The 27,378-nt window shown below is 36.8% G+C and overlaps 1 protein-coding gene across 3 annotated transcripts in view; it reads right to left on the reverse strand.

Moving 5' to 3' along the window:
• WNK3 (WNK lysine deficient protein kinase 3) overlaps nucleotides 1-27,378 on the reverse strand; it is a 157,738-nt gene that overhangs the window by 123,569 nt on the left and 6,791 nt on the right. For all 3 annotated transcript variants that reach the window (XM_045994705.1, XM_045994706.1, XM_045994704.1), the window contains exon 2: nucleotides 11,693-12,347. In XM_045994705.1, coding sequence (XP_045850661.1) covers nucleotides 11,693-12,229 — 537 coding nt within the window. In that variant the 5' untranslated portion in view covers nucleotides 12,230-12,347. The remainder of the gene's footprint in view (nucleotides 1-11,692; nucleotides 12,348-27,378) is intronic.

Genomic DNA, 27,378 nt, shown 5'->3' on the forward strand with positions numbered 1-27,378 from the left:
AGGCTAGGCTAATTCATAGAGACAGAAATTCAGAGACAGTAGAATAGCAGTTACCAGGGGCTGGGAGAGTGGGGAAGGGGGAATTATTGATTAATGGGTATAGAGTTCCAGTTTGGGATGAATAAAAGTTCTGGAGATGGGAGGTGGTAATGGTTGTACAACAATGTGAATATACATAATGCCACTGAATTATGCACCTAAAATGGCTAAAATAGTAAAGTTGTAAAATATTTTATTTATTTATTTGAGAGAGAGAGCAAGTACAGCGAGGAGGAGAGGGAGAGAGACAAGCAGACTCTGTGCTGAGCTTAGAGCCCGACATGGGGCTCAAGCTCAGGACTCTAACATCATGACCTGAGCTGAAAAACCAAGAGTTAGACACTTGTCCGACTAAGCCACCCAAGTGCCCCGAAAATGGAAAATTTTACTGTTATATACATTTTGCCACAACACAAAAGTATTTTAAGAAAAAGAGTTAAGGGGTGCCTGGGTAGCTCAGTGGTTGAGCATCTGACTTTGGTTTAGATTGTGATCTTGGGATGCTAGAATCAAGCCCCATGTCAGGGTCCTCGCTCATGGAGGAGTTTGTCTCTTTCCCTCTCCCCCTGCCCCTCCCCCTACTTGTGTGCACTCTCTTTTGCTCCCTCTCATTCAAAGAAATAAATAAAATCTTAAAAAAAGAGTTAAGAAACTCATACATTATTTGTCTTTCTCTGACTTATCTCACTTAGCATAAGGCCTTCAAGGTCTGTCCATGTTGTCATAAATGACAGGGTTTCCTTCTTTCTCATGGCTAAATAATATTCCACTGTGTATATCTAAATAATATTTCATTGTCTATATATATGCTTCACATCTTTATCCATTCATCTGCTGACAGACACCTAGGTTGTTTCCATCTCTTGGCTATTGTGAATAATGCTGCAATGATCATGCATAAGCAGAGATCCCTCTGAGATACAAACACTGTGTGGTATCATTTAAATGTGGAATCTAGGGGCCCCTGGGTGGCTCAGTTGGTTAAGCATCCACCTTTGCCTCAGATCATGATCCCAGGGTCCTGGGATTGAGCACCACACTCTACTCAGTGGAAGCCTGCTTCTCCCTCTCCCTGCCACCCCCCCTGCTTGTACTCTCTCTTTGTCAAATAAATAAAATCTTTTAAAATAAATAAATAAGGAATCTAAAAAGTGAATTTGTAAAAACAGAGAGTAGAACAGTGGTTACCAGGGACTGGAGGAGGGAATTTGAGAGATGCTGCTTAAGGATATAAACGTACAACTAGTAAGTAAGTAAGTTCTGAAGATCTAAGAGACAACATAGTGATTAGACAACAATACTGTCATAAACGTCAAAGTTGCTAAGCAACTAAATCTTAAATGTATTCACACAAAAAATAAAAGATAAACACATCACACGATAAATTGCTAAGGCTACTGTGGCAATCACATTGCAATATATAAATGTATCAGTCCAACACACTGTACACCTTTAACTTACACAATGTTATGTCAAGCATATCTGAACTTTTTTAAAAAATGCTAGAAGAGTTAAGGAATTTAAAGAACAAGAGCAAAGAATACTACACTTAGAAGAGACCTGGGAGGGTGCCTGAGTAGCTCAGTCGTTAAGCATCTGCCTTCAGCTCAGGTCATGATCCCCGGGTCCTGGGATCGAGCCCCGCATCAGGCTCCCTGATCAGTGGGGAGCCTGCTTCTTCCTCTCCCACTCCCCCTGCTTGTATTCCCTCTCTCGCTGTGTCAAATAAATAAAATCTTTAAAAAAAAAAAAAGGAAGAGACCTGGGAATAAGTGTTTACACTTTTCTGTCTAATCTAAGATGACTAAGTAAGTCCTAACTGTCCCTATAATTAGCTGGAAGTCATTCACTTGTGATAGATCAGCAGATCTGTTCTAAAGAATGATGAATAAATTTTGATGCGTTCTGATTAAGTTAGCAGAATACAAGTCTTTCACGTGCCAAACTAAACTAATCCATCTTATCCTTTGATCCTAGGAAACAAAGTAGTCAGCATTAGGAGTAAACAACTTTACAAAATTACAACTGTTGCCCCAGATGTATTACTGGAGGTAAACTCCACCGATAAGGGCTAGCCAAGATCTTCCAAGGTCCACTTCTAACTCAGTAAGTGGAAAGTAAACCTGCCAATGGAATATATATACAATGGAATACAACTCAGCCACAAAAAAGAATGAAATCTTGCCATTTGCAATGACATGAATGCAGCTAGAAAAGTATTATGCTAAGAGAAATAAGTCAGAGAAAGACAAATACCACATGATTTCACTCATATGTGGAATTTTTAAAAAATGAAACAAATGAGCAAAGGGGGAAGAAAAAGAAAGCAAGAAAGGCAAACCAAGAAACAGCCTCCGAACTAGAGAACAAACTGATGGTTAACAGAGAGGAGGTAGGTGGGGAGACGGGTTAAATAGGTGATGAGGATCACTTGTTGTGATGAGCACCAGGTGTTGTATGGAAGTGCTGAATCACTCTATTGTACACCTGAAACTAGTATTACACTGTGTTAACTAACTGTAATTTAAACAAAAACAAACAAAACAAAAAAGAAGCATTCCATTTCCAAAATGTAAACTATAGCCTTATCAGCTATGTCTCTTAATGCAAATACCAACAATGAACTACATAACCAGGTCAGTGGCTACGCGGCTGTTTCTGCAAACATGAACAGAAGAAATCATCAATGGTGTTATAAAAGCTGTATAATAACTTGTTCAAGTAAGGAAAATCACAATGAAGGCTTCAAAATGGTACTTAACTTACAAAGTAGTCCATTAGTGAGTATTTTGGATAAATATGAGGCCACTCAGTATTTTATTACTATCATTTATTGTCCGTTCACTCAACCATGTGCCACGTTTTATAATCATTATCTCTGATCCTCAACATTTTTATTTCTCAAGCTAAGCAGTATGTACACACGTTCCACGTTATTCTTTGTTCTCTTTTGCATATCAGGAATATTGTATTTCTTTTTTAAAAAGTAAAAAACTAAGGCTCCAAAATGTTAAGCAGCTTAGCTTGCCCAAGAAACCCAAAAGGCACAGGCATCACTAGAACCCAGGTCTACTATATTCTGAATCCTGAGTACTTTCTAGTTCATCGCTCTGCCTCTCGGGAAGAGTCTTCACAGCAATGACTGCAGATACCTCATTCACAAACCACTTTCCTTGAAGAGACAGTATAGCATCCCAGAACTAAAGCTATATGAAATAAACACACACTAGGGTAACAATCATTTGTAAGTGGTAATACCAAAGTACTAATCAAGAAATCAGCATATAATAGTTATGGCCTGGTCATATTAGCATTTTAAAGCTTTTAGGCAACAATAGTATCAGAACCTTTTTGAAAAGTGCTCATCAATAGTAGTTAAGATAGCATATGGAAAAGGGAATGAACCAAATACAGAACCAGGTTCACTTGTCTTCCAGTACTATTGAACAAAGGGGATGTCATCATCCAGGCAGGACATGAGCATACAGTTCATTTGCTTGGTCTATTGTTTTGGCAGAAGAACACACACAGGAACTCTAGTTGCTTTGTTCTGACTCTATTCTTACCAAGCCAGTTTCTGATTATAATTTAGTGTCCCATGTATCTAGCCTACAGACCAACTAGAACATTTGACCTACCAAATGTACTCCTCATTCTAAATTAATAAATTTGTGTCCTAGATTCAGGCTTTTGAATGAACACAAGTCAGTCTCGCCCACATTTCCAACCACCTCTGGACACTGACAGAAGATGAAGGCCAGATATTAAACCAAGGCAACCAAGCCATTAAATTTTTCCTCAGAGGCCCCAGGCCAAGGAGTGTCCTTAAATGACACTATTAAGTATCCCTTCAGCCTTAGTAGTTTAATATTAAGAACTTTGTTTTAAACAGGATCCATTTATGAAACTGATCTAAATTCATTAAAAACAAAAGAACGATCTGCTCAAATAACCAATGAGGGGAAAATTCTTAAATCATCTATGTAAATGTTTCATATATATAATTGATGAATACAGTTCCCTCCTCTATCCTTTTGGGCAAGTTACTTAATGTATTTAAACCTCAGTTCTACCATCTGAAAACTAATCATCTCTACTTCATACAATTATTGTGAAGATTAAATAAAATATTCAAATTAAGTACCTATCTGGGTACTCATACAAGTGCTCGATTAACATTAATTTTTATAAATGCAAAGTATATGATATCATTATTAATAATTAAAAATATACTAAAGTTCCTCAACCACAAATTTCCCAATTATTGGGCTTTCAGAAACTTAACAGTCATACTTAGGAAGTGACCACATAAAACTAAGAGGTAATTCCAATTAATAACTGTAGAAGGAATGTGGGAAATAGAAAATCACCATTTGAACACCAACAGTAATACTTATTATAGGCAAGATACACCAACGGTTGCCAAAACAACTGGGCAAAGTTTGAGGAGAAACAGATACTTACATAGTCTCAAAGTATCTACTCCCAAGATATTTATCAATCTACAAAAGGGAAAATATTAATTTTACAGTAGAAAAAAATCTATTAGCCACCATCCTAAACAAGTGATCAAGGTTATTATCCCCAGTACTCTAAACAACTTCAGGTACTGCCTGCTATGACACACTGAGAAGGCTATATAACTTCTATGGTATTCGTCCCAAAATTCATGGCCTAAATCTAATCATGAGAAAACATGACAAACCCAGATGAAGCAACATTCTATAAAATAATTGAGCAGTACTCTTTAAGATCATGAAAAGGAAAGGAAAGGCTGAAGAACTGTCACAGTTTGGAAGGGACTAAGAGCATGTAACAACTAAATGCAATGTGGGATCGTAAATTGGATCATAGCATTGAAAAAGGACATCAGTAGAAAGACTGGTGAAATCCAAGTAAGTTCTGGAGTTTAGTCAATAGTTATTACACTAATTTCAATTTCTTAAGTTTTGATAAATGTTCTCTGATTAAGATATCAACATAAGGGGAAACTGAGTGAAGGGTATACCAGAACTTTCTATACTATCTTTGCAACTCTTTGGTTAGTAGAAATTATCTCAAAAAAAAAAATTAAAAAAAGAAAACTAAGTAGTAAAAGAGTGGTATCACCACTGCCCAATACTCCCAACCCTACCATTTCTTTCAAACAAATCTATATTTAACAGCCCTTTGATCTTTTCACTAATTTCAATCTCCAAGCCTTCTTACTGACTATAAATTCCCTCTACCGTAAGTTTTATGAAAATAAGGTCTGTGTCTGCTTTTCCTCCCCATTATGTCCCTAGCACTTAGCACAGTTCTAACACATAGAACTGAATATTCATTTGTTGAATGAATGGACAATGAATGAATGGCAGCTGTGTGTATTCTATACATTTCTTAATTCTGTTGTAACAAATTGTCACAAATTTAGTGGTTTAAAACAACACAAATTTATTATCTTCTACTTGTGAAGATCAGAAGTCCTAAATGAGTTTCACTAGACTAAAATGAAGGTATTGGCAAGGCTGGATTGCTCTAGGGAAAAATCTGTATCCTTCTAGCTTTTAAAGGTTTCCCACATTCCTTGGCTCACTGCCCACTTCCATCAACCACTTCACTCCAGCCTCTGCTTCCATCATCAGATCTTCTTCAGACCAGGACCATCCCTCCTCTAAGGACCTTTGATTACCTTTGGCCTACCCAGATAATGTGGGATAGTCTACCCACTACAAAATCTTTAATCGCATCTACAAAGTCCTTTTTACAATGTAAGGTAACATATTCATACATTCTAGGAATTAGGACATGGGCCTCTGGGGGTGCAATTATTCAGCCTACTAGATGTATCAGTTTGTTCTTTTAACTATCAAACAGATCGTTCAAAACTAACTCTGAACTGAGAAAATAAACGTTATTTCCCAGACTGAGTCTGTCTCTTGCCACTCTCACCCTTTGTCATTTTATGAAAACATCTGCCTTTGGTTTATACTTGATAAAGTTATGTGACTAGTTTTTAGACAAAGAGACAAGAACATATATATTTAAGGAAGCCTTATCCCTCCTCCCTTCAACGTAATCTTCTTTCTTTGTGAGAGTATTCCACTTTTTGAGGGCTAGGTCAGATGAAGAGACAGGAATCGAACTGAATAAGGGTATTTTGGGAGTGCTTATATATAATGAAGCATTTTCTTGTGCAGCTCAAAAAGAAACTAGAAATATTTCCAAGAAGGCCATAACAAACTTTTGAGAGCAAAAGTATCCCAGAGTAAATACTTTGGACCACAATATTTATTCAGAAACAGAAATTCTAACATTTATTTTTTTGATTTTTCTTTTGGAAATTCAACTGTTTACATATTATCTAATTCTAATTTTACAATTTAATATAGGGCTGGTATTAAAAAATATACATCTCCAAAGTGCTTTTAGATGCTGAATGAAAATAAAATGGAAAGACGTTTCTCCACAATTATGATAGGTGCTTTGGGTGTGGAAGTATAGATTTTTAGACTGCTACTTCCATTGCATTGCTCTGAATGTATTCACTACTATAAAGAAAGTGCATTAGAATGCTCACTCAACTGGGGCGCCTGGGTGGCTCAGTGGGTTAAGCCGCTGCTTACGGCCCAGGTCATGATCTCAGGGTCCTGGGATCGAGTCCCGCATCGGGCTCTCTGCTCGGCAGGGAGCCTGCTTTCCCCTCTCTCTCTGCCTGCCTCTCTGTCTACTTGTGATCTCTCTGTCAAATAAATAAATAAAATTTTTAAAAAAAATGCTCACTCAACACGTCAACCCACTACAGTCAACTGAGTCTTTTTTAAAAATCTTTTTTCCGGGGCGCCTGGGTGGCTCAGTGGAGTAAGCCGCTGCCTTCGGCTCAGGTCATGATCTCGGGGTCCTGGGACTGAGTCCCGCATTGGGCTCTCTGCTCCGCAGGGAGCCTGCTTCCCTCTCTCTCTGCCTGCCTCTCTGCCTACTTGTGATCTCTCTCTGTCAAATAAATAAATAAAATCTTTTAAAAAAATCTTTTTTCAGTGCCATTTGTGGTTCAGTTCAGACACTATAGCCAGACTCACTAGATATCTAGTCGTTAGATGGAGGCCCATTAAGATCTAGAGAGTATAATGCTAAGTGAAATAAGTCAGAGAAAAATAAATACCATATGATCTCACTCATACAGGGAATTTAAGAAATAAACAAGCAAAGGGAAAAAAAAGATAGGGCAAAGCCAAGAGACAGATAATAACTATAGACAAAAAAACCTGATGATTACTAGAGGGGAGGCAGGTAACGGGATGGGTTAAATAGGAGATGGGGATTAAGGAGCGTACTTGTCCTGATGAGCACCAGGTGATGAACTGTTGAATCACTATACTGTACAGTATACTGAAACTAATATTACACTGTACGTTAACTGTAGGGTGATTAAAATTTTAAAATTAAAAAAAATTAATTAAAATAAAAAGGAGGCCCATTTAATTACCCTAAGATGCACGCAATCACATATCTGACCCCACAGTGAAGCTTATTATAAGAACACTCAAGGGGCGCCTGCGTGGCTCAGTCGTTAAGCGTCTGCCTTCAGCTCGGGTCATGATCCCGGGATCCTGGGATCGAGCCCTGCATCCGGCTCCCTGCTCAGCAGGAAGCCTGCTTCTCCCTCTCCCACTCCTCCTGCTTGTGTTCCCTCTCTGTCTCTGTCAAATAAATAAATAAAATCTTAGAATAAAAAACACTCAAATACATTTTAGAAACAGTCAAATAACAAAAAAATTTTCAGATATCTATGATGTCTCTTTATTTGGAAAATAGTCCTATTATATGAAAACTCAATTCTATCAAGAAAACAAATGACAAATGCACTAGTGAAAGTATTTTTTCCAAATTAGAGTAAAGCAAAAACTGGTTATGTTTCCATGTGTAAAAGAACAGTGCTGTTGATTCTCAAGCTGGTAGGGAAAGAAAATATTACAAATTTTTGTGACTGACTCCTTCTAGCGGGTTACTAAACAAGCCTTTCAGTAACATCTGACCAGGTCTTTCAACATCATAAACTGAAACAGTCTTCCAAACAGCACTTACGACTGATAACCCTCACTCACAGTAAATTACCAATTTACCAAGTAGTTTAGCAAATTCTTTACAAAGAACAATCGGTCAGCCTTCCCACTAATGCATAGATAAAGTTATGGAAACCATAAAATATGACAAACTGTTGAAATGCAGACATTTACAGCCAAATTCTAAATCAGACCTACATCATCAAAGGGTTTGTTTAACATCCTCAGAGTCAAATATCAGCAGTAAAATCTCTCTCTCCTGGTTCTTTGCACTGCCATAATGTCAATGTATTCTAAACAAATGGATATGGAGCTTTTAAGAACTGTTACACAAGGCTCGGGGCGCCTGGGTGGCTCAGAGGGTTAAAGCCTCTGCCTTTCGCTCAGGTCATGATCCCAGGGTCCTGGGATCGAGCCCCGCATCGGGCTCTCTGCTTGGCCGGGAGCCTGCTTCCTCCTCTCTCTCTCTCTGCCTGCTTCTCTCCCTACTTGTGATCTCTGTCAAATAAATAAATAAAATCTTAAAAAAAAAAAAAAAAAAAAAAAAAGAACTGTTACACAAGGCTCAAATATCCACAGTGGGGGAAAATGTCATCAAGAGAAAAAGGTATAAAAGTCTTTTGTTAAGCTGTTAAATCAAACATGCAAAAAAAAATTTTTTTTAATTGAACGGCCTTATTTCAGGGAAGCAGATTTAAGCAAGAGGTGACATGAATGCAATAAAATATAAATATTTTAATGATGTTAATAAATAGAAAATACATATCAAATTGATAACAAAAGTATGGACATACTAATTTTATATATTATACACACAGACATACACACACATATAAACAAAGAGTGGAGAAGAATTTGGAATACTTTAAACATTTAAATTATTGACTGGATGTTTTTCTACAAAACTGTTTAATTATATAACAAAGACGACTTTGTGAAAAAAATATGAGAAATTATACATTACAAACTGCATAATACTCATGTTTTTCCTAATTCCAAATATGCAGAAAATGAAGTGATGTCTAAAAATTGTATCAATTAAGTCCACCAATTCTGACAAAAACTGCAATTGTTTTCGATGTAAGTTAAAATGTATTTTATATATTTACAGCGTTTGCTCCACATGGATATTACCAAATCTGGCTATGTGTCCAATCACCTGGGCAACTTTCAAAAAATAAGTTCCTGGGGCCCATCTCTTAGAGATTCTGATTTGGAAAGTCTGGAGCAGACAGCAGGAATCAGTATCTATGACATAATATAAAGCATATGCTGGTGTATTAAGGGAAGTCCTCCTCTGATTCAGCTAGCTCTTAGACTGGTGGTCCCTTCTTTCAGGGCTTTTCAAATACTACTGTGCATACAAATTATCTACGGATGTCACCAAGAAGCAGATTCTGATTCAGTAGGTCTGGGATGAGACGTAGAACCTGTAGTTCTAACAAGCTCCCAGGTGATGTCCATGCTGCTGGTCCAGGGACCACACTTTGAATACTAAGACCTTACAGGCTCTTTCACTCTCTCCACAGGTGAATGATAGAAGGCACTTCCCTAAGTGGTCCTTACCACTAGAATGTTTTAAGTTTTACCTAAGCATCCTTTAGCATAGCTAGAGTATACAATTTGCAAAATGCTTGACATATTTTTACTATGTATCCTACTACCAAGTGAATGAAAACTCTTTCCCCCATTTACAGAGTATCACTAAAAGATGAATGTTACCAATGTCACAATGCAGAGATGAAATTAAAATGTACGTAATTTTCATGGGGCGCCTGGGTGGCTCAGTGGGTTAAGCCGCTGCCTTCGGCTCAGGTCATGATCTCAGGGTCCTGGGATCAAGTCCCGCATCGGGCTCTCTGCTCAGCAGCGAGCCTGCTTCCCTCTCTCTCTCTCTCTGCCTGCCTCTCTGTCTACTTGTGATCTCTCTCTGTCAAATAAATAAATAAAATCTTTAAAAAAAAAATAAAAATAAAATGTACATAATTTTCACTATATATACAAGGATGTTGATCACAACCATGTTTACAATAGTGAAATACTGGAGAAAATTCTAGATGTCCAACAATAGAGAACTGATTAATAACTTATAAAGGTATCTATTAAAAATAATAATTTAATTCATGATTACTGGTAATGAAAAGATGTTCATGATAAGTAAAAAAAAAAACTTATAGTAACGATCCCACTTTGTGGGGAAAAAAATAGTCATGTACACATTTGAAAAAAAAAAAAAGAGCCCAGAAAGATATACACTGTTTAATAGCATCCTCAAAATAGAAGGTGATTTTGATGTTTATTTGTTCACATGGCCTAATATTTCTACTACAACACAGACCTTATAAAGTTCTGAAAGGGGAACAAGGGGGTGAAAAGAAAACCAAGCAAGCCCACACATGCACACATCTTTCGAGAACTCTAGAATGGCTTGACTGCTAGGTAACTTGCATTCCAGAGAGCCAAGCACTTTCAGGGCACTTTGAAAGCTTGTTAAAATTGCAGTCTTGCATTCCACCCCAGACTTACTGAATCTGAATCTTTGACAATAGGCTCTGGAATCCACATATGAAGGAAATACTAACTGTTACAGATGGTGAAGTTTCAAAACCATGTTGTTTAACAAAAAGCTCCCTAGAAATGCAGGGACCTGGACTAAATTTCAACCTATTTAAATGGCAACCTACATCAAATTCAGAATGGGTGAAATCACAGCACCTACATCCACATCCATATGGAGAGACCACAGGTATCTGAATAACAACAAAAACCTGTAATAAGTGACTTGCTCTACTCAATATTAATTTTAAGCATCTCATGTGAACAGTGACATTTTCCATGGGCTGACTGAGGTCACAAAGGTTTTCTCTATATTTGAACTATATCTGTCTAAAACTATTCTTACTATAACCCCTTCTATGATGTCCTGTCCCCATTTAGTCCTTCATTAGTTAAAAGTACCACATAAATATGGAACCAAATACTGAGGAAATTCAGTCTCCTGTTGTTTTCATTTCTCCTTTCTAAACACATTCCAGTTGACTAACCTCAGTAGGTTCTGGTGATTATTTCTTCCAGAGATCCTCTTTGAGGTAAATTTAAAGCATGGACAAGTCTATATTAACAGAAGTCATCAAAGAATCAAGCATAATATTTTCTGTTCTGAAAAACACCATACGAACCCCGAAAAATTTGCTTAAAGTAAAAGAAAAAAGGGAGGTATTGTGCTAAATATATCCCTGATGTATCACACTCCCAAATACTTAGTAGAACAATCAACTAACTAATAATGCAACTAACTAAAACTTACTAAAAGTTTTCAAAATGAGACTTCAAGAGTTTTGGGGATTTCCCAACATTCCCAAATTGAGAACATTTTTCCAAAGAAAAGACTGATAAATTTTCCCCCTTTAAAACAGGAGGGAAAAAACAGGAGCTAAAAAAGGCTGCCATGAGCGCCTAAGAGGATCTAGGAAAAGAGCATAATTTCAGGAAGGTAGTGGACAAGGCTTTCATTTTATTTTAATCCATGGTATGTATTAACCCTGGACCCCTCAGAAGGCCAGGCCTGCTAAAACTGGAATTTATTAAGACCAAGAAGATTATATACCCACCTGCAGCTCGCACCAAGCAACCTCAACCCATGTTTCAGTGTCCAATCCTTTATACACTGTTTTAAATGCTCCTCTTCCCAGCTCAATGTCAAATTTCAGGAACCTCCCACTAGGAGAAGTAGCTACAGCCTTCATTTCTGCTTCTTCTTCCATTTCCTTTTCACTTTTCTCCTTGAGACAATCTTTTGAGGACTCTGAAGTTGCCTTTGAACACTGTTCATATTTAACTTCTTGTCCACCTCCTAGCACATTTGTAGGAAGTTTTTCTACTCTTGGAATATTGGTTGTGGTCTTCATTCTCTCATCTTTGGAGGAAGATGCAGGAACTTTATCATCTTCCATCATCTCAACACTCTTTCGGAAGAATCTCTTCCTTTCTGTAGTTTCCCCAGAAGCAGAGAAGGTACTATTTTTTTCTTTTAGTCTAGCTTCCACTGTCAAAGTTGCTGCAAGCTGAGGAGCTCTGTCTTCCAATGAAACTCCATCAGGTTTCTCAGAATCTTCTGTGCTAGCTGGCTCTCCTGAATCAGTAGCCATTGTAATTGAGGTTGGCACTAAAATTTTTCCTGTTCCACTCTTTAGTCCAGTTACATCTCAGGTATCAGAATTATCAGAATGGACTTCCGTTTATTTAGTCATATGTCTCCATAGCAACCTGAAGGGGGGGGAAAAGGATATTTTAAAATCACCCCACAAAGGAAATCATTAAGGAGAAAATAAGTCACCTGATTGTTTAATCCCTTTTTTTCTTAATAAGAAGTTTGCTCTTTTTCTGTCCAATCTTAGCAACCAGGAGACTCTAGGGACTGTGTCTTATCTTGTTTACCACTGTAGTCCTCAGTGCCTAGCAGACTACCTAGCATACAGAGCTCAATAAATCCTCATACTGCATGAATGTCTATGAGGAACTTAGTTCTTGGCACCAGCTATCAACCCATCATATTTAAAACAAATATTCAAAACCTGAGCTCACTTAGCTACAAGGTAATACACAATAAGTAAAATAAGCACATAATTTCTCAGTGAGTGATTTTTATCTAAAATTCTGAAATTATTCCAATTGCAGTATTTTTATTGTGGTAAAATATACTTAATATCAAATTTGCCATTTAACCATTTTTCAGCGTACAATTCATTGGCATTAAGTATATTCACAATGTTGTACAATCACTACCACTACCCATTTCCAGAACATTTTCATCATTCCAAACTGAAATTCTATATCCGTTAAACTCCCCATCTCCCCAGCCTGTGGTTCTCTCTATACTACTTTCTGTCCCTATGAACTTGCTTATTCTAGGTACTTTATATAAGTGGAATCATACAATATTTGTCCTTTTGTGTCTGGCTTATTTCTCCTCACATAATGCTTAAAGTTCACTCATGTTGTAGCATGTATCAGAATTGCATTCCTTTTTAAGGCTCAACAATATTTCATTGTGTGGATATACCACATTTTGTTTTTCTATTCATCTGGTCAATGGATTGGTTTTTTGTTTTTGCCCTTTTTTTATCCTTTTAATAACCACAGTGAATAATGCTATATGAATACCTAATGGTAGTTCCAAATAATGTAAATACTTGTTAATGAACTTACCCTCAAATATTAACATAAAGAAATGGCTTTCAAATATTAACACACTATACTAAAAAAATGGCCAAAAAAAGACTTAAAAATATGCATCCTCTTGAACCAGCAATTCCACTTATAGGAACTTGCCTTAGAAAATAGTCAAGAATCTGGGCAAAGATTTAACTATAGCACTTATAATTTGGAAAAACTATCCTAGGGGCGCCTGAGTGGCTCAGTCATTAAGTGGCTGCCTTCGGCTCAGGTCATGATCCCAGGAACCTGGGATCGAGCCCCGCATCGGGCTCTCTGCTCCGCAGGGAGCCCACTTCCTCCTCTCTCTCTGCCTGCCTCTCTGCCTAGTTGTGATATCTCTCTGTCAAATAAATAAATAAAATCTTAAAAAAAAAACTATCCTAAACATAAGCCTAATAGAAGTTTAGTTAAATATCAAAATGAGATGTGACACAGCATTAAGAAACACTAAAGTTTGGTGTGACTGGCTGGCTCAGTCAGTAAAGCATAGAGCTCTTGATCATGAGTTCAAGCCCCAAGCTGGCCATTGAGCCTACTTAAAAAACAAAAATATAAAAAAAAAAAAAAGAAAAAGAAAAACACCGCAGTTTTTAGTGAGATGAAAAAACATTACCTATATGTTATATGGATAAATGAAAAAAGAAATATATACAACAAGCTTCCATACACATATGTACACACTATATGAACTCTGAATGGTGGAATTATGAACTTTCTTTCTGCTTTCTTGTATTTTCTAAAACTTTCCACAATGAATGTGTGGAAATATGTGGATTCATAAGGAAAAACCATTTTTTCAAAAGTGGTGAAACCACCAGTAAGAAAATTCTGCCCTTCCCACCACAAACATGCATCACAAAGTTAAGCTTATATACCCATTATCATGTTATATGCCTCAAAAGGCACAATTTGTTATGCCAAATGAAGCATACACAGAAATACCAAATTTGAAAAACTGAAGAAAACCAACCCTGAACTAAAACAAAATGAGGAGAAATACCCCAAATTGTTCTACACATTTGACACAATTCCTATCAAAATTCCAGCTGGTTTCTTTGCAGAAATTCACCAGCTGATCCTAAAATTCATACAGAACTACAAGGGACCCAGAAGAGCCAAAACCAAAACCATTTTGAAAAAGAACAAAGTTGGAAGACTCACCCTTTCCAATTTTAAAACCTACTACAAAGCTATAATATTAAGACAGTGTGATGCTGGCATAAGAAGGTACAGATAAATGGAGTATAAATAAACACTCCAGAAAAAACCCGACATATTCATAGTTGATTAATTTTCAACAAGGGTGCCAAGAAAATTCAATAAAGAACAGTCTTTTCAACAAACAGTGCTAGGACTATTGTATATCTACATGCAAAAACCTGAAGTCAGATACTCTAAGAAAGGTTTCCTGGGAAAGATCCCCAAACTGAGTTTTAAAGAAAGAAAATTAGCCGGTTCAAGCAAAGAGACGATCACAAGCAAAGTCATAAAACAGTATGGAATAAGTGCATATAAGTGGTACCATGAATAATAGTTTACTCACTTATTAGAAGAACGTAGATGAGGATAGAGAGGCAGATAGTTACTAAGGATTTCTATGCCATACAATGTAAAACAAGGAGACCAGTTAGAGAGCTACTGCCACAATCCAGGAAAGAGATGCTAAGGTTTCAGTGAAAACAGTGGCAAGAGGGACAGACTCAAGACATGTTAAACAAATACTAAATGCAAGATTTATATCTAAGTGAATATGGTTGTGAGGCAAAAGAAAGGCCTATAAAAATTCCCAGAAATGTGTCTATCAAATGACAGGACTAGGAAGTAACTATGTTAATACCGAAGCTAAGAAGTGTTCTGTGAGGTTACACTGCCAAATCAATACACTTTAAAAGTCATCTACTAAGACCAGTATTGCCTGCCCAGTGAGAAAAAGTATCTAACAATGCCTCACTGAGGCAGAGATTTTTTTTTTTCTTTAACTTATTCTAACATAATTTTAGACTTGGAAAAAAAAAAAAAAAAACCCTGCAAGAATATACAAAGAATCCAATATACCCTTCACTCACATTCTCCAAATATAAACATTTTAGGTAGGATATTCTTAAGAAAGAAGAGTATTACTCACTTTACTTCACTAAAGGTCACTTATCCAGAAACCTCAAGAACAGAGATCCATAAGTAAGATAAAAAGACCTCTAAGCAGACAAAAATACGTAAAATTGGAGAATTTAAGTTGGAAAAAGCCTTCAAACATTTTTAACTGCATAACTTCTTTTTAAAAATTAAATCTTGGGAAGCCTGGGTGGCTCAGTTGTTAAGCATCTACCTTTGGCTCAGGCATGATCCCAGAGTCCCGAGATCTACTCCGGGCATGGGCTCCTTGCTCAGCAGGGAGCCTGCTTCTTCTTCTGCCTCTGCCTATCCCTGTCCCACCGCCGCCCACTTGTGCTTGCTCTCTGTGTCTCTGACAAATAAATAAATAAACTCTTAAAAAAAGAATAAGAAAAATATAAATCTTACTCAGAATTCTGATATAAAAATAGTAGTGTTGCTCTGGTATAGTAATTCTAACACGTTTGGTCACCTGGTTTCCTAAACTATAAGGATAAGAAGAAACAATTAAGGGGAATGGGCAAATGAGTGTCCCCCAGTCTTCTAAATTCTAAAAAAGCAACCCAAAACAAAAATGTTCCTAGAAACAAAGAAGGATATTTTTTAAGTATGAGAAAACTGGAAAGAAATAAACAATTCAATAACAACAGCAGAGTACTTTAATACCCCATTCTCAGTGATGGAGAGAACAACTAGACAGAAAAGCACAAAGAATCTGGAAAACTTGGTCAATACAACCAACCAACTTAACCCAACTGCCATCTATAGAACACTCCTAATAAGAGCAAAATGTACATTCTTTTCAAACACACATGCGAAAAATCCCCAGAGCAAATCACATACTTTACAATAAATCTCAATAAATTTAAGAGGATTGAAATCAAAGTATGCTCTCCTACCACAAAAGAATTAAATTAGAAATGAACAATAGAAAAAGGAGATCTATATAACTGACCCTTGAATAACATGGGTTTGAACTGTGCAGATCCACTTATACATGGATATTTTACGATAGAGTACTGTGAATTTGCTTCCTCTTGATTTTCTTTTTTTTTTTTATTAACATATAATGTATTATTAGCCTCAGAGGTACAGGTCTGTGAATCGCCAGGTTTACACTTCACAGCACTCATCATAGCCTCTTGATTTTCTTAATAACATTTTTTTCATAGCTTACTTTATTGTAAGAATACAGTATACAATATATATAACATATACAATATGTGCTAATCAATTGTTTATGTTATTGGTAAAGCTTTGGTACACTATTACTACAAAGTTTTTAGAGAACCAAAAGTTATATGCAGATTTTCAACTGCAAAGGGGTTGGTGCCCCTAATCCTCACATCATCAAGAGTCAATTTTAGATCAGTGGAATAGAATCAAGAGTCGAGATGTCAACCTTAACATTTATGGTCAATCGATTTTCAAATAAGAGGCCAAGACCACTAAATGGGAAAAGAGCAGTCTTTCAACAAAAGGTGCTAGGACAATTGGATGTATCGACATATAAAAGATAAAGTTGAACTCCTACCTCACACCATAAAAAAATGAAGTCAAAGTGGATCAAAGACCTAATATAGCAGCTAAAACTCTAAAGCACTAAAAAACAAACAAACAAAAAAAACAAAACACTGAAGTGAATCTTAGTGACTTTGGGTTAAGCAATGATTTCCCAGATAAAATAACAAAAATACAGGTGACAAAGAGAAAATTGAGAAGATGGACCTCATCAAAATTTAGAACTTTTGTGCTTCAATGAATGCCATCAAGAAGGTGAAAAGCAAAAGGACTGACTGAAAATATGTGCAAATGACATATCTTATAAGGGACCGGTACTCAGAATATATAGGGAATTTGTTTTTTTTTTTCTTTAAGATTTTATTCGTTCATCAGAGGGAGAGTGGGAGGGAGAGAGAGAGAGAGTGCGAGTGAGCATGCAACAACACAGGAAGCAGTGGGCAGAGGAAGAAGCAGGATCTCCGCTGAGCAAGGCCTGAGCAAGGAGCCAGATGAGGGACTCTACCCCAGGACCCTGGGATTATGACCTGAGCTGAAGGCAGATACTTAACTGACTGAGCCACTCAGGCATTCCTATAAAGGAATTCTTATAACTCAATAATGAAAAGATAAATAATCCAATGGGCTCAAAATCTGAATAGACATTTCTCTAAATAAGATATACAGGGGCACCTGGGTGGCTGGCTCAGTGGGTTAAGCCTCTGCCTCTGGCTCAAGTCATGATCTCAGGGTCCCAGGTTCGAGCCCCATATCAGGCTCTCTACTCCATGGAAAGCATGCTTCCCCCACCCCCGCCTGCCTCTCTGCCTACTTGTGATCTCTCTCTGTCAAATAAATAAATAAAATCTTTAAAAAAAGGATACACAGGGGCCCTGGGCGGCTCAGTGGGTTAAGCCTCTGCCTTCTGCCTAGGTCATGATCTCAGGGTCTTGGGATCGAGCCCTGCATCAGGCTCTCTGCTCGGCAGGGAGCCTGCTTCTCTCTCTCTCTCTCTCTCTGCCTGCCTCTCTGCCTACTTGTGATCTCTCTGCCAAATAAATAAATAAAAATCTTTAAAAAAAATAAATTAAATTAAAAAGATATACAAATAGCCAATAAACACACAAAAAGATGTTACACATCATTACTCCTTAGAGAAATGCAACTCAAAACCACAAATGAAATATTACTTCATACCCATGAAGATGGCTATGATAAAAAAAGACAAACAGGGGCACCTGGGTGGCTCAGTGGATTAAGCCGCTGCCTTTGGCTCAGGTCATGATCTCAGGGTCCTGGGATCGAGCCCCGCATGGGGCTCTCTGCTCGGCAGGGAGCCTGCTTCCCCCCTCTCTCTGCCTACTTGTGATCTCTGTCAAATAAATAAATCTTAAAAAAAAAAAAAGACAAACAATAACAAGTGTTGGTAAGGATGTGGAGAAATGGACCCCTTATACATTGCTGGAGGGAACGTAGAATGGTGCAGCTGCTCCAGAACACAGTCTAGCAGTTCCTCAACAAATTAAGCATTGAGTAACTGTATGACACCATCTTCCCAAGAGAAATGAAAACATACGTCCACGCTATTCACAATAGCCAAAAGGTAGAAACAATCCAAATGTCTGTCAACTGATGGATAAACAAAATGTGTTATAACCATACAATAGAATACTATTTGGCAATGCAAAGGAATGAGTTACGGATATATGTTACAACAAGGATAAACCTTGAAAACATTTTGCTAAGTGAAAGAAGCCAGAGGAAAAGACAACACGCCATATGGTTCCATTTCTATGAAAAGTCTAGAATATGTAAATCTATAGAATGAGAAAATAAATAAGTTGTCACCTGGGGCTGAAGTATATAAGAACAGGACTAACTGCAAAATGGCCTAAAGAATCTTCGGGGGTGATGGAAAAGTTCTAAAATTAGACTATAATCAAGGTTACACAATTCCATAAACTTACTAAAAATCATTTACATTTATATTGGTGAATTTTATGGGATGTAAATTATATCTCAATAAAATATGATGTCTCTCTTAAGAATCTTAAAACATTTTGACTAAAATCTAAGCAATAATACCAAATATGCCTTTCTATAATTATATTCTCTATCCTCCCCCACTCAATTTTGTCTACTTTCTTTATCTTCAGCCTGGCCTCCAAGTTGAGAATCACCGCTCTGAATGGGAAAGTCCTGACATCAATAATTAATAAACAACAAATAACAAACACAAACACAACAAATAAGAAAAACAAATCTTTTTAAAACTAGGCCAAGAACCACACTAAGCATAGAATATCTAAGGTCTTCCCATCATGGATCCATTAGCTTCTTGTCCATAAAACAGGGGTTCAGAACACAGGCTTTGGAGTGGGAGAAACCTGGAATCAAATCTTGGTTCTGCCTCTCATTCCTCAAAGGAGATTTGGGGCCCATTACTTTACCTCATTCATTCTTGATTTCATTTGTGAAATCTCACAGGACTGATATGAAAATATACATATAAACTACTTAGCACAGTGCCTGGCATAATATAATAATCAATCAATAGAAGCTTTTATTTTCTACTTCTTAATAACCCCTAGGGGCAGTGCTATATTAAAGCACTATTCAACAATACTCTAAAAAACATCAAATGATTTTCAGTAGACTCACTTAGAAAGGCTGATAAATATATAACACATTCTTTTAAAGCTTTCCAGTAATAAACCAAGCTGGCATTGCTTCAGTGACCAGGAAATAAACTCCTCTACATTCAGCAATGCAGCAACATACCTCAGTGAAATAGTCCACAAAAATCAGGCCTCAAAACTAAAGTCTCTTACTAAGTTCAACAGCTATATGTTGTAACTTTTACATGACCATTGTTTTCTTTCATAAAATGGTAACAAACTAGGAATATGTATAAAGATAACTACAAAAGCACTACCAAAGAGACTGAAATTATAGGGAAACTCTCAACATATGTGTACCCTATATCTACTCCTTTAATCTGTTTGATATATAATCTTGGAGCATTTGAGTGAAAAGCTTAAAATAATTTTCCCTCATAGCTTATCATGGTTCTATCCACCAGAAATTCAGCATAAAATCAGTACTTTGTTAATCCATGGCTAAGAACTTCAACTTTTGGAACCAGCCATTGAAAGAATGCATATAAAGTCAACCTGCTTAATAGGAGAAAATATTTGCAAATGACATATTTGATAAGAAGTTAATATCCAAGATATATACCAAGAACTCATACAACACACACAAAAAAACAAATAATCCAATTAAAAATAGGCAGGGGCGCCTCGGTGGCTCAGTCAGTTAAAGCATCTGACTCTTAATTTCAGCTCAGGTCATGATCTCAAGCCCCATGTCGGGTCGGTGCTAAGCATAGAGCCTGCTTAAGATTATCTCTCTCCCTCTCTTTCTGCTCCTCCCCCTTCCCTGTCTTTAAAAAAACCTAAAAGTAGAAGCACCACATGATTCAGTAATTCCACTACTGGGTACTTACCTGAAGAAAACAAAAACACTAATTCAAAAAGTTGTATGCTCACCTATGTTTGCTGCAGCATTATTTACAAAAGCCAAGATGTGGAAGCAACCTAAGTGTCCATCAATAGATGAATGGATAAAGAAGATGTGGTATATATACAAAATGAAATGTCGCTCAACCATAAGAAAGAATGAGATCATTCCATTCACAATAACATGAATGGACCTAGAGGGTAGTATGCTACGTGAAATAAGTCAGATAGAGAAAGTCAAATACCATATGATTTCACTTACACATCGAATCTAAAAAACAAAACTAACAAAAGACAACAAAGAGAAACAAACTCCCTAATACAGAGAACAAACTGGTGGTTGCCACAAGGGAGGGGAGTGAGGGGACAGGCAAAATAGGGCAAGTGATTAAGAGATACAAACTTCCAGTTCTAAAATAAGTAAGTCATAAGATGAAAAGTACAGTATAGCGAATACAGTCGATTATATTGTAATAACTTTGTATGGTGACAGATGGTAACTACACTTACTGTGGTGAGCACAGCAGAATGTATAGAACTGTCAAATTACTATGCAGTACACCTAAAATTAATATAACACCATATGTCAAGTATAATTCAATAAAAATTTTTAAAATAAATTGTCAGAATTATATGGTAAATTTCCCATTAACAATCCTCTCTCTCTTATATATGTATATCGCATCAATAGACATTTACCAAGTGCCAAGCACTGTCAGGATCTGGGGATAAAAGAAAAAAAAAAGTCAGTCCTTGTCCTCAAGGAGCCTACAGTTTACCCAAGTTTAACATATACCACTGTTGGCTTCTGGTTCAAGAAGGTGAACTGAAGGGGCACCTGGGTGGCTCAGTGGGTTAAAGCCTTGAGGCCCGCATCGGGCTCTCTGCTCAACAGGAAGCCTGCTTCCCTTCCTCTCTCTCTGCCTGCCTCTACCTACCTGTGATCTCTGTCAAATAAATAAATAAAATCTTTAAAAAAAAAAGAAAGTGAACTGAACACTTATATCTCTTGTACTTTCCTGGAAAAGCAATGGTAAAAAAGTACAAAAGTGTAAGTCACAAGCCAAGGATACAAATGGAAAATGGCATAACAAATACAAGATTTCAACAATTTCTGACAGAGAGCAGACAGGAAAGAACTGGCTAGTAACACAAATCAAAGGATACTACAACCTCAAATATATAGAGAAATGGTTCCAACTCAGGATGGAGAAGACTTGCAAGGCCAAACCCCAGAGATAAGTGATCCCATAAAGTGCCAGAGTTAAAAAAAAAAGTCTGGAAAAAAAGGGACTAACTGAAGGTCTGAATTATGACACAGTTGATGAACTCTCTTCCCCATTCCACCAAGAAAAAAAATCCTTGCACGCAAAATAGCACATTCAACAAACCCGGATGAACAAGGGCATCCCAGAGCAAAGCTCTTTGCCCTCTGGTACTTGGGTACTCCAAGTGTAATAGCCAGCTGTCCACCCACCTACCCCAAAATAAAGCCTACCAGTTGACAACCCTATAAACCCTATATCTGTACACAGCGGCCCTTCTACTAGCTCATTCTTAAATACGGACAGAATCAGGAGACAGCCATTTGGAGAAAACCTGTAACACAGAAAAGAAAGATCAAGAGAAACAAAAATGTCCTTGGAGGAGGTGAAATAATTTAAGAAACCATTTTTAATTTAATTTTTAAAAATATAGTCCTAAAACTCAAAAATCAAAGAGGTATATAATTCACAGATTCCCTCCCAACCCTGTTTCCCATCTATTCAGTTCCCACCACTCCCCCAACAGGTAACCACTCATTAGATTATTGTGTAGCCCTCTGGAATTTCTTAGGCAAATAAGCAAATACAAATATATGCTCTCTTTTTCCTTCCTTACACAAAAAATAGCATAGTTTATACCAAACTTTTGTTTACAGTCACAACAACTTGATATATTTTTCCTGTCACTACACAGAAGTTCCTTATTCTTATTCTTTTAAAACCTATATAGCATATAGTATTTAATTATTTGCTATGTTATTTGTTATGACAAATATCATTGCATATTTTGCACATATGTGTGTGTGTATGTGTGTGTGTTTATACATGTATTTCCTGAAATGATATTATTGGATCAAAAGAAATTTGCGTATTTAACTTTTATTGATGTATGCTAATGTATCCAGAATAATACACATAATACATGTGTATCTTTATATAATGCTGCCAAACTGCATTCCATGGGCATTGTACCAATTCAAACTCCCACCTACAACAAAAAAGGTGTCATCAAATATTTTTTTAAAAGATTTTATTTATTTATTTGACAGAGAGAGAGGTCACAAGTAGGTAGAGAGGCAGGCAGATAGAGAGGAGAATCAGGCTCCCTGCTGAGCAGAGAGCCTGATGCTGGGCTCGATCCCAGGACTCTGAGATCATGACCAGAGCCAAAGGCAGAGGCTTAACCCACTGAGCCACCCAGGTGTCCCTGTTATCAAATATTTTGACTTTTAACACTCTGATAGATTTTAAAAAGGAATCTCAGTGTGGTTTTAATTAGCATTTACCTTATGAGTGAGGTTAAGCATCTTTCACATAAACAATAATTAAAGTCATGAATAAGCCAAGAATTCTAATTATCACCACAACCATTTAAGGAAATAAAACAAGATGTATGAATATTGGAAAGTAGAACACAAAATTCAAAACTTGCAGGCTATATGATTATCTATCTAGAAAATCCAAGCAAATCAACTAACAATTATAATAGGAACTAGAGAGCTCAACAGAAAGGCCAAAGATCAAATCAACAAACAGAAATCAATAGCTTTGCTATACAATAATCAGCTAGAAAATGTAATTAAAAAGCAGCTATTCTAAGGTGAGGGAACTGGAGTTGGGCAGCACTCAGAAGGGGAGGGAAGGGCTGGGTGTCTGGAGGAAGGCAGGTCACTGAGATTTTAAATACACACACACTATCTTCTACATAAGAGCAACAAAGCTATAACATACTCATCTAGGAATAAACTCAAGAAGAAATATTCAATACCGATATAAAGAAAACTGTAATATAATAGAGCTATAGTAAGTTAAATAATAGTTTCAGCACAGAACAGATAGCATAATAAACATTGTCAGAACAACTGGCTATCTATAACATGGGGGGTGATGTTAAAGACTGACTTCAGACCAGTCACAAAAATAAATTCCAGATAGGTTAAAGAGCTAAACGTAAAAGCAAAACTATATAACTATTAAAAGAAAATATGAAAAATTAATTAATTTTTTAAAGTATGGCTGAATATATTTCTAACCTGAAGAAAGGCTTTCATAAAAAGACAAAATGCAAAGACCACTAATAAAAAGCTAACACATTTGCCCATCTGACCAGGAACAAGGTTAAAAGCTAAGCAACAGGGGCACCTGGGTGGCTCAGTGGGTTAAAGCCTCTGCCTTCAGCTCAGGTCACGATCCCAGGGCCCTGGGATCAAGCCCCTCATCGGGCTCTCTGTTCAGCGGGGAGCCTGCTCCCCCCACCCCCGCCCGCCTGCCTCTCTGCCTACTTGTGATTTCTGTCTGTCAAATAAAAAAAAAATTTTTTTTAAAAAAAGAACCTCCCCTTGCCATGGTGGGTTTAAAAAAAAAAAAAAAAGCTAAGCAACAGACGGGGAGCCAATATTTGCAACATGTATAGCAAACCATTAATATCTAGAATATATGAAGAACTAAAAAAATCAGTAAGAAATACAAATGGCCAATACGTGGATGATAGGAAGATGGCTCAGACTGTTTAGTAAGCAGGGACATGCAAATTCAAACAATTTAATATGAGAAGTGTATGAGAAATTCAGCACTTCATGCACTCTTGGCAGACAAACTGGAAGAGCCCTTTCAAACCCTTTTGTCAAACTCCTTGACAAATTCCAAGTATCTTAATACATACTTATCACCAGCAATTACACTTTTTGGTATGTACCTGAGAAATATTCTTGTATGTATACAAATATACACACACTAGGGTTTTTACTGAAGCATTGTTTGGAATAGCAAAAAATACTGAAAGAACTTAAATATCCATGTATAAGAGAATGATAAAATAAGCAGTGGTACATCTGTACTATGTAATAATATGCATGTTTAAAAAATGAGAGATGGATATATACTAATGTATAAAAATCTCCTACACATAAATACTATTAAGTGAAAAAAACAAATTATAGTACAGCATATGCAACGTATCATTTATGTGGGAAAAAAACTACAAAACCTTATTATGTTTTCAAATGTACTCATGTTATGTTTAAACGCATATAAAAAAGGCCCAAAAGATATGCTCTTAATTTATCCTGCAGGTTTAAGAAGCAATTAGTATTAAGCACTATGTATTCATTAAAAAGAATGATGTGAAGATATATGTGTGTGTGTGTATGTGTGTGTGTGTGTACATACACACACACACACTAAAAGAGCCCTAAGTCATATTCTCTGGGAAAAGAGCAAGCCATAAAATCTTTTTATTTGCATATGCATATGCATGTAAATACAGAGAAAAAGGACTGTACAAGTTCACATTCAACTTTCTTTTAAAGATTTTTAAAAATTAGCTTTTTATTTCTAAGTAATCTCTACACCCAACATGGGAACTTAAAACCCTGAGATTAAGAGTCTCATGCTCTACCAACTGAGCCAGCCTGGCACCCCTACAGTCAACTCTTAACAACAGTTACCCACTGGAGGGCAAAAATTGTGTAAAGGTGGAACTTAAGGTCTTAAATGTTAGTTTAATCCTATAAAGCAGAATTGTCCATCAATAACCTGTACAAAAGAACCAGTTAAGGATATTATCATTTCTTGGGGTGCCTGGGCGGCTCAGTGGGTTAAGCCTCTGCTTTTGGCTCAGGTCATGATCTCAGGGTCCTGGGATCGAGCCCCACATAGGGCTCTCTTCGGCGGGAGCCTGCTTCCCCCGCTCTCTCTCTGCATGTCTCTCCGCCTACTTGTGATCTCTTTCTGTCAAATAAATAAATAAAATCTTTTTTAAAAAGAGGATATTATCATTTCTCAAAGTAACTGAAAGAAGAAAACAAATACGGTATGTACAATATAAATACAAATAAATATCATCAATTAACACTTACTGAATGCTTTGTGCCGAGCACTGTAAGCCCCTTCATGCATTCTCTCATGTAATCACCACAAAAATCTTGACATAGATAGTATTTTTATTACCATTTTACAAATGAGGAAACTAGGCTCCAAAAATTAAGTTAACTTGTCTAAAATCACACAGCCAGTAGAAACCAGGGCCAGAATTCAACTCGGGCACTGGACTCCCAAGTCCACTCTTTATTCAAAATATGGGGCCACATACAACATGGACCCACATGCACAACATACACAACCCTGAACTGCAGAGATACATACAATGCATAACCACATTACAGTCCTTGGGAGTTTATAACACTAAAACTATCTTCTTCCTCACTTCCATCATCCAGTTTTGCTTTGGCAAGATCATTTCCTCAATTAAAGATGCTCATTTTGTGTGAAAAAATTCCTGGGTTCAAATTAGAAAAGAGGTTGAGATCATCTCCATCTTCTTTCATTATCAAAATTAAACAATTTATATTTATTGGGGCACTTGGCTTTATATTTATATTTATCAATCATCTACCCTCAAATCCCTAATTAACACTTTATTCTGCCTAACCCTTTACAACAGTGGTGGCAAAACTACATACAGCCCTCAAGCCAAACTCACCTCACCGCTAGTTTCTGTGCAGCAGGTGACCTGAGAAAATTTTTTATATTTTTAAATGGTTGGGGAAAAAAATAAAAGAACAGTATTTCGTGACACAGAAAAATTATTCAAAATTTGTATTTCAGTGTTCATAAATAGTTTTATTGGAACACAGCCACACTCATTCATTTACATATTGTCTATGGCTGCTACAACAGTAGAGCTGTGTGGTTGCAACAGACTTCATGGTCCACAAAGCCTAAAATATTGACAATCTGGTCCTTTACAGAAAAAGGTTTATAGTTTCCATAAGAACTTCATCTACTTAACTCAAAGACTCCTAACAACAACCCTGAGAGCTATGTAGTATTACCCTGAATTCTGAAAATTAGGAAGGCTCAAAAAAGTTTATCATCTTGCCCAAGTCACAAAGCTAGTAAGTGAAGGGGAAATTCTGGAACCCCAGTTTTCTAGCTCCAAATCCAACATACTTTCTACCACACTACCACGTTCTAAGAACCCAACCCCTCCTGATTAATCAATGAGTTTAGATCTTTGGTGCTAAAATTTACCAGATGGTTAGAGGCACAAAAGCTTTAAATTGGTAGGAAAACATTTCTCAATTGAGAAACTTTGACTCCAAATATATGTTAAGAGAATACACTGTATTTCATATACCGTTGTATAATTTACAAAGTATATTTTCTCACTTAGTTAGCCAAAAAAAAAAAAACCCTGCAAAATAGGTAGGGCTTTTGCTTTTTTAGTAACAAATGAGGAAATCGATGCTCACCGACTTATACAAGATTACACTGAGAGCAAGACCAGAACCTAGGCTGACTCCTACCCCAGTGACATTTTCGCTTGGAAACACAGTCTCTTCTCATAAGGAATGCACCTGTTTTTTTTTTTCCCCTTAGAAACAAAAGTACAGGGGCGCCTGGGTGGCTCAGTGGGTTAAAGTCTCTGCCTTCAGCTCGGGTCATGATCCCAGGGTCCTGGGATTGAGCCCCACATCAAGCTCTCTGCTCAGCTGGGAGCCTCCTTCCTCCTCTCTCTCTGCCTGCCTCTCTGCCTACTTGTGATCTCTGTCTGTCAAATAAATAAATAAAATCTTAAAAAAAGAAACAAAAGCACATAACTCACATTTAAAATATTAAGAAATCTAAAATGTTTAGTAGAGATAAATGAACAATTTAACAAAATAACAATTAACAGAAAGG

This window comes from Meles meles, chromosome X, assembly GCF_922984935.1.
Source record: "Meles meles chromosome X, mMelMel3.1 paternal haplotype, whole genome shotgun sequence".
NCBI lineage: Eukaryota > Metazoa > Chordata > Mammalia > Carnivora > Mustelidae > Meles > Meles meles.